This window comes from Cynara cardunculus, unplaced genomic scaffold (assembly GCF_001531365.2).
Source record: "Cynara cardunculus var. scolymus isolate 2C unplaced genomic scaffold, CcrdV1 Un_Scaffold_1317, whole genome shotgun sequence".
NCBI classification, from domain to species: Eukaryota; Viridiplantae; Streptophyta; class Magnoliopsida; order Asterales; family Asteraceae; genus Cynara; species Cynara cardunculus.
In genome coordinates this window covers 64676-73597 of record NW_020200732.1, presented here as the reverse complement: position 1 = coordinate 73597, position 8922 = coordinate 64676, and the positions used below count along the sequence as shown (strand labels likewise).

Here is an 8922-nt window from a genome sequence, read left to right as displayed (position 1 = left end):
TCCTTTTACCTACCTGAAGTTTTATTGTAAACTTTAGTTTTTTAAGAAAAAATATTATTAAAATGGTTGAAAAATGAAATTAACTTTTTTTTTTTTTTTTTAATTTATGATTTTAACATTAATGGGATACCTTTTCACATCAACATCTTTGAGTTTTACCATTGAGAGATACGAGAAAAGCTAAAAAGTCAAAAGGATACATAACAATAATATGACATAGCATCGCCTTGTCAAATCTTGGTGGGCTTTGAACAAAATCTCTTTGGTATGCATTTCCCTGCCACTGCCTTCTCTCTCTTCCTGTCTTCCTCCTCTTCTGCCACTGCCATGGTTGCCGTGGACCTTCTGTCATCATATTATACACATATAAGTAATTAAAAACCTCATGGATCGATCTTTTACCCATTATATACTACTATTCATACATCTATATACGACTACTTTTGTCTCCCTTTTTTCAAGCTTCAATAAACAATTAATGGTGTCAGCTTTCATCTTCGATTTTCTTGAAACCCTAAAAAAACCCAGGATTTTTCAAGTAAAAACGAGTCACAAACCTTTCTTCTTTGTAGGAACTTGACTTGTTCAATATGGGTTCGACTTGAACTCTCTCTTCGGTCATCGTCTCCACGATGCTGCCACTGAAATACTCCCTTTCTCCCCTCTGCAAATTCCCAAAACGTGGATTCTCCGACATGCAGCATATCTCATCCTCCACCACCGCCACCGCCTGCTGTACCGCCGCCTTACACAAAACACCTTTATGCAAACTGCTAGAGCTGCTACTGCTGCTCTTCCTAGCTGCTGCCACCGTGAGGGGTGGCGGATGATGGTCGGTTTTTGCTTTAAACCCCATTGAGCCACCGCATGCCATCAAGTGAAGCAGCACTGAGTTACGGGTGAGAGTTGGATTATTATTATAAGGATCGCCATCCTCGAACCGCTTAGATGTCGAGTTGCTTTCGCCGGAGGTGGTTGACAGCGATGGTGGTGATAATGTGGTGGCGATGGTGGGTTTTGGAAGTAATTCCATTTCGTGGGTGGAGATCATTACATCCTCCCTTGAACATCTTGATGGAGCATTCGTTCTCTTCGCTTCGAAATCCAATTCCTCTTGGTTGAATTCAGTGTGTCGTTTTGGTGTCATCTGTTTGCTCTTTCGAACGCCTATTTGAGCCTCTAACAAAAGAAATCCAAAAAGCTCTCGGTTTTTAATCAGTTTCTCAAACGATGCGTGAATAAAATTCACCTGTCCTAAAATTACGCTTTTTAAAATTGGGCCCACAAACATGGATCATACCGTCCAAATCACTACCATCAATAAGTTTATTATAAATGTTCACTATATAAAAAATACATGTAGTTTAAACATGTATAGTTGATATAACTTTTAGTCAAATAAATAATAAAATTATTCTTAATAATAATTAAAGTAATAATTTGAACGACTATAATAAAATTGAAAAATAAATACCTATTTTTTAAAACAAACATTTATTTTTAACAAATTAAACTAGAAATACCAATCCAAAAGGAATATCGATTTTAGTAGCTAAAAGCTAGGCCCACAACAGATTTCACCTTTTGACAAGTAGAAGTTAATAAAAAGCCTGTAAAATTGGAAAATGAGTCTATGACTCTTCAAAGACAAAGCAACGAAAGCAAGAGACCTTAAGTCGAAAGAACCGAATATAAAGAGTAAAAGATGTAGTGTTTTACCCAATATTGTTATATGGGTGATGCATCTCATTTATATTAGAATCACATTAAATTATGTATTAATAATATAAAAATAAGTCTTAATTTTGATAAGTGTGTGAGTAGAAAAGTAATGGATAGGAGATGGCCAAAAATCGGTCCCGAACCGAGCTGGGCTTAAATCGGTCCCGGTTCCAAACACTATTGCCGTAATTGGTCTCGGTTTGGGTCCCAAACACTATTCCCGTAATTGGTCTCGGTTTGGGTCTCGGTCCCGACCAAAAACCCGAGGCCATGTTAAGGTATTTTGTAACCGGTTTTGAGGACCGGTCTTGGGCCAGGCCCATATTGATGCTATGTATCGGGCCGGTCTCGAGCTGGATCCATAACCGATCTCGGGCCGAGCCGGACCCATTTGACCATCTTTATGATAGAATATATTTAAACGTTTAATAACATATAAAGATGTATTTAACCTACCTTTTTATCGGTGATTATCATGAAAAAGGTGGTGAATCACGAGTTTTGTTTGTGATGAAAATAGAATTATTGTAAATTTTGGGTCGTACAAGTGAAAAAGGGGGTAACCTGGTGAGTGGTGTACAAGTTGAGAAGCTTTTAGTACAAACTCCTCTCCGTCTGATGGGCAAATTACATCATTCTCCCCCAGATCATTCCACACATATCCATTCTTGTACATCCTACATCACATCCAATCTTATATATATTTGTGAACCGTACTTTTTCATTTTCCTCAAAACCCATGAAAAAGAAATGCAAACTTTAATGCATTATAATAAAATTATTTAAAATTTCTAACTAACTATTGTACTTATATAAACATGTTATACTAAAATGTTAGTATATATTTAGACATCTTTAACATGTTTTTTTATAACATTTTTAAATGTATTTTTAGTTTTTTTACATGGTATTTTTAAGAAATTTATCATGAACTTCTTTTATCGAACATATTTTCGAATAATATCATATAAAAATACTAGTAACACGTTTTATTTCAAAATTATCATGAAACTTGTTAACATTCCAAAAAATGTCATATCCAATAAGTATTTATATATATGATGTACACTTGTAGACATGTGGACATAAAAACAAGCTGGTCTCACGTGAACCCAGCCTTTTATATATATATATATATATATATATCCAAAAATGAAGAAAAAGAATTACCTTTTGCAAGACCAAGAGTAGAGAGAAGGCATGCCTCTACCTCTGAGAACACTCAGTCTCTCCAACACATCTATATTATTGAGCAAAAGAATCCAAAAGTCAAAAGCAAAAGTCAAAATCAAAAGTAAAAAAAGATGGAAAGAAATTGGAGAACCTTTGAGACGAAGCTGGTGATGAACCAAATATGTTACTTCTACGATATGTGGGTGCTCCAGCTGACCATTTTTGGAGACGTAATAAACCACTTGGACCTTTCTGAAGTTAGGTTTGACCATAATGGTTGACTTTGATGGATGTTTGACTCTTCTTCCTTCTTCCATTTTGTGATGAAAGTGAAGGCCAAGTGAACTTCCCCTTTGGACCACCTTTTATCTTGAGGCACATAAGAGTTAACAGCTAGATAGGGGTGGCTGGCTGGTCTTGGAAGGGTGTGGATATATTTATATATAGACAGAAAATATGTGTATATATATATATATATAAAGAGAGAGAGAGAGAGAGAGAGAGAGAGAGAGAGTGACCGGTGATGTTTAAGTTTGACTTAATGTGTAAATGTAAAAGTGAACCTAAACTCCATTACTCCTCTGTGAAACCCAACCATCCAACCATTTATTTTAGTTAATGATATACGCTTTTTATTTGATTAATTTAAAGGTTTTATACAAAAGAAGAAAATATATTATTATAAAAACATATTATCGTATGGTATCGTGTATTATGTGGTAATAAAATTTGTTTTGTTATACAATATCTAACAAAATTAAGATGAAATATAATTTATTTAATATTAATAAAATGGAATATAAAACAATTGATGTATTGGGGTGTTTTAGATATAAATTTCTTTCATTTATTAATTTCATTAAATATGAAATTTGTTGTGTTACTTTTTGATACCATGAACGAAAACATGTAAACTAAAGGTTAAACATAGAGAAAAATCACTTCCACAATGTGTTTCAAATCGCTAATATAAGTGCCCAATATTTTGTCAATATATAGTATTAGTTTAATAAAAATTAGTAAATAAAATAGACATAATTTTTTAGTATATAATATTATAGTAAGGGATCAAAAATATTTTAATTAATTGTATTGGAGAAAGAAATATGTAAAAAGTTAATTTCATTTATTTTATAGCAGTGCTTATTGTTTATCTAAGTTTTTTTTATCTCGCATCAAAATCTAAAATTAGTTGTCCAGAAAACTTTCATATGTTCTTCATCATTCATCCCCACTGCCTCTTTTGATTATTCTATCGTCATTAATTCTATTTTTGTGTTAGAATTTAGTAGCTTTCTTGTTATTAGTTAAAAAAAACTCCTACATTTTGAAAAAAAAAATCTCAACGATAGTCTAACTTATATCTATATTTGTGATTTCAAAAATACTTATGTTTTTTTCATACATTATTGATTTCTTATTACATAATATTTAGTGCATAGCCTTTTGATTCTAAGATTGATTGTTACAAAAAAAAATGTTTTAACCCTTAAAGTTTAAAACGGTGATGAAAAATATTATATGAGGCGAGATGGAAACTCAATTGATCTATATTTATTTACATAGAGTATTACTCCAAATAGTCAACATTAATCGTGACCATAAATGATGTCAATCTATATATTAAAGGTATATCATAGGTTTTTTTACGGCAGAATGGATTGAGAAGTTATGTAAAAATGATAAGATAGATAACATTAGTTTAGAAACAATATATTATTAACTGATTTTGGCGTCTATTGATAGTTGGAAAAACGATTTTATATAAATTATTAGTATTTCTTGAACTCAATGTTAGTTTTGACGATAAAAACAATATATTGAAGATTATTTCATACTTATCATAGACCCTTTTTTACATATCGTTCAGGACCTGTAAAATGTCAAAAACGAGTCGTACTTAATCACCAATCTGCCACCTAATCTTTAGTACCACAAAGCTCAATCTTTACTTCTTGATTAACAACCAACTCTCTAATGAAGTGGAAACTTGATCCTATGTTTGCTCTTTCCATGAAATACAGGGTTCTTACTAAGAGCAATGGTTGATCTATTATCACAATAGATTGTAGTTGGAAGGCTTTGTGCGTGATCCAATTCAGACAAAATGGATCGTATCCATAGGGCCTGACAACCTGCAATAAATAAAGACATGTATTCTGCCTCAGTAGAGGATAAGGCCACCAAATTTTGTTTCTTGGATTGCCATGAGATAGCTCCTGATCCCATATTAAATACTTAACCTGTTGTACTTCTTCTATCATCCATATTGCCTCCAAAGTCACTATCACAATATCCAGTAAGTTTGAACTATTTGCTTTTAGCATAGACAATTCCATGATTTAATGTACCTTTAACATATTTGAGAATCGTCTTCCCTGCCTCCCAATGACTTGTTTTGGGCGAATCCATGAATCTGCTAATGATACTGTTACATCCAATTTCTAATATGCCCAAATTATTTGCTAAGTATATTTAATTATTAGGTTAAAGAAAATATTATGTGAGAAGTTGTGTTTCATGTTATGTCAAAGTGAAAAATTTTACTTAGTGTTTTAGTAATGTCCTTATAAGAGAACCTATGATTTAGTGGGAGTTTGGGTTTGAAATTTTAGAATTATACTTCTTAGGAATATATTAGAGGATTTAGGAAAATTTCACGTCAAATAGATACGTAAAACTGATTTTTTAGAAAGATCTTTTCTGGAATATTTTTGTTGGATGTTATAGATTATCTCTTTATGAACGTGTAGCCGAAAACCTCATAGAAAACAGAGGTCCGAGCAAAAAGATGAATATTTTAAGTGTTGATAGTCAAAATGGGTACCTAGCTGGGTCAACCCGACCCAACTCGGGTTTTAGCATAAGAAATTGGATTTTTGGCCCATTTTTCATGTCATTTGAGTCCAGAACTCACACACACACACACACTAGAGGTGCGATTTTCACACACATAGGCTCGATTCAACTCAAATAAAAGAGGCATTACAAGATCTTTGAAGGATTTGATCATCAAGTAAGGTATAATCCATCTTTGCACTTGTTTTTGGTTGACATTATTGTTATATGGATTGCATGTTGAGAAAGAGTTAGGGTTTCATATGGGTTTGATCTTAAGTGTATAAAATGTATGTTCAGTGATCGCTGAAGAACTTGCATTGTAAATCTATTAGAGACAACAATACTTCAAGAAGAAAACACTCACACCAAAGAACCTTCAGCAAATGTCGAAGACTGAAACTAAAGATTAGAGACTGATGAGTACCTGATCTGAAGCGGTATTCAGTGATTACAAGTCTGTCTACATATGTGTGAAGACTGCTCAAGCTTCAGTGAATGATGAAGAGACCTTCAGGTCATTCCAGCATTCAGCAATCAAAGGAAGCTTGCTTAGCACGATTGTTGTTGTCTTGTCCTTATACACACAAAGGACAAAACCCATACCCTTATGAAAGTTGGTACCGTACGGAGCCGACTAGTTGACTCTATTGTCCAGCAACTTTAGGTAAGGATGTCCACTCATGAGTAGTGCTTTTTGTACTATTCACTGTAGCAAAGGACAAGCCTTCCTCTTAAGGCTTGACATGCACTCTAACCCTACCATATTGCATTAAATGTTCATTTAATGCACTGGGTATAAATATAAGTGTTTCTTCTCCATACAGAGTGCACGCAACTCACTCTCTAACTAAAGATTGTATTTGCTAAAGGATCTTCTCTACAACATTTCTTTTCTTGTATTTGCTAAGACTTAATGTGTAACTAAAGATTGTTTATATAGGTTTTTATCACCTTATCTTTCCGCAAACAATCTTGTAAAATATGTATTGATCTTCTCTATTAATATATATTTTAAATTTGAAAATATTGTGTTTATATTCTTCCCCCCCCCCTTCTACAAACTATTTTACTATTCTTGTAGACCCTTAAGGGACCAACAAGTGGTATCAGAGTAGTATTTTCTCTCTATCTGTCTGTTTAGCTGTTTTCTGTATTAGTTTATCTCCTTTCTTAGATAACTTTACCGCTTACAAATGGATTTACAAATTACAAACACACACACAAAAGATAATATCTCTCTTGCCAAACCTCCCCGGTTTGTCCGTGACAATTTTAGTATCTCTTTCTGGAAGGTGTGGATCATAAAATTCCACATTATATAGAAAATGGACCATATATTCCATTTACTATTGCTCCGGCTGTTCCAGTAACAACTACGACTGCCGCGATTCCAGAACGGTAGATTCCAAAGCTTCCACATCAATGGAGCGATGAGGACAAGAAGAAAATAACTACGGATACACGTGCTCGGTCTATAATAGCTATGTCTTTTCCTGATGAGATTTATCACTTAGTGATAAACTCAAAACTTCTAAATCCACGTGGGACACACTTTGTGTCCAATATGAAGGAACCACTCAAGTTCAAGAGACCAGAAAGATCAATCTAGTAAGACAGTATGAAAGCTTTCTCTGTGGAAATTCTGAGACATTGTCTGAAGTACATCAAAGATTTAACTGCCTTCTTATTGATCTTAGGGCTGTCGAAAGAGAATATTCTAATTCTGAAACTTTAACTAAGTTTCTAGAATGCCTTCCTGAGTCTTGGGACACCTTTTCCATGTGTCTCAAGATGTCAAATGACATGTCCACTCTTTCTCTTTCTACTTTGTATGGGATTCTACTTAACCATGAGCAATCTCGTCAACTAAAGAGGAATCTTGTAAAAGAATCCAGGGAAATGAAAAGCTCTTCTTTGGCTTTGATCTCTGAAGCTTCTTCAGTTGAAACTTCTTCTACCTCGTTTGTTTCTTCTCTTCCTCCCATTGTTATCATGGAGATAGATTCTTTTGCCTCTAAGGACATTCCAGAATCTGATTTAACAGATTTTGATGAGTCCCTGGCACTACTGACTAAGTCATTTAGAAGGTTCGCTAGTAAGAGCAACTTCCACAGATCTCCTCAGCTGTCCCTCTGGGAAAAGCCAAAGTCTGAAAGAATAGACAAGGCTTCAGTTGTCTGCTACAACTGTCACCGGCCCGAACACTTTGCAGGTGAATGCAGATCAAAGAAGACTGCGACACCATCTTCTAAAGCTCCTTCCTTCTTCAAGACCAAAGATGAGAAGAACTAAAAACTGAAGGAGAAGTACAAGAAGATGAAGAACAACCAGCGAAAGGCTAAAGGCCTTATTGCTGAAGAGCATGACTGGGCTGAGTCATCCGATGAATCATCTTCGGATGTGGTGGATAAAGCCTATGTCTGCTTGATGGCCATAGATGCAGATGAAGGATCTTCAGAAGCGTCTACTTCCTCTGAGCCATCTTCTTCTTCTACTCAGGATGTGAAAGGCATATGGTATCTGGACAGCGGATGTTCAAAACATATGACTGGAGATAAATCTCTTCTAACTCACTTCAAGGAAGAAAGAGGACCTTCTGTAACCTTCGGTGGAAATGGAAAAGGATATACCAATGGTTTTGGTATATTAACCAATGGTGAAACAACTTTCAAACGCGTTGCATATGTTGAAGGACTGAAGCACAATCTTCTTATCATCAACCAATTGTGTGATAAAGATTATACAGTTAAATTCTCAAAGAATTCATGTCATGTTCTTAACAAATATGATAAGGTTTCTCTAACTGGTTCTCGTCTAGAGAATGTATATACCATCAACATGAATTCTTCCCTCACCGAGAATAGCTGCTTCTTCTCCAAAGCCTCATCAGATATTAACTGGTTATGGCACAAACGACTATCTCATCTCAACTTCAAGACAATCAGTGAGCTGTGAAGAAATGATCTTGTCACTGGTCTTCCTCAACACTCGTTTGCATAGGAATCTCTTTGCTCAGCTTGTAAAGAGGAAAACACACAAGAGCTAGCTTCAATTCGAAGCAAATATCTTCAATGACTGCGCCTCTTCAGCTATTGCATATGGATAACTTTGGTCCAGTCAACGTGTAATCTCTAGCTGGAAAGAAGTTTACACTTGTCATTGTTGATGAGTATGCCAGGTACACTT

At 34.7% G+C, this 8922-nt stretch overlaps 1 protein-coding gene across 1 annotated transcript; it reads right to left on the bottom strand.

Annotated features, from left to right (window-relative positions):
- Positions 1 to 202: 202 nt before the first annotated feature.
- On the bottom strand, positions 203 to 3248 carry LOC112502374 (protein UPSTREAM OF FLC). The gene is made up of 5 exons (XM_025106264.1): positions 3047 to 3248; positions 2893 to 2962; positions 2287 to 2399; positions 558 to 1179; positions 203 to 345 (listed from the first exon to the last, which is right to left on the bottom strand). Exons 1-5 carry the CDS (start codon positions 3210 to 3212, stop codon positions 231 to 233), a joined length of 1086 nt encoding a protein of 361 aa, XP_024962032.1. The 5' UTR covers positions 3213 to 3248; the 3' UTR covers positions 203 to 230.
- Positions 3249 to 8922: the final 5674 nt, after the last annotated feature.

Bases quoted from the DNA above. Each gene is read 5' to 3' on its own strand.
- LOC112502374 (XM_025106264.1), bottom strand. From the start codon at position 3,212: ATGGAAGAAGGAAGAAGAGTCAAACATCCATCAAAGTCAACCATTATG. The intron at 2,400-2,892 runs GTAATTCTTTTT...GATGTGATGTAG, and splicing joins TACTCTTGGTCTTGCAAAAG to GATGTACAAGAATGGATATG. The intron at 1,180-2,286 runs GTTACCCCCTTT...TTCTTTTGTTAG, and splicing joins ACTTGTACACCACTCACCAG to AGGCTCAAATAGGCGTTCGA.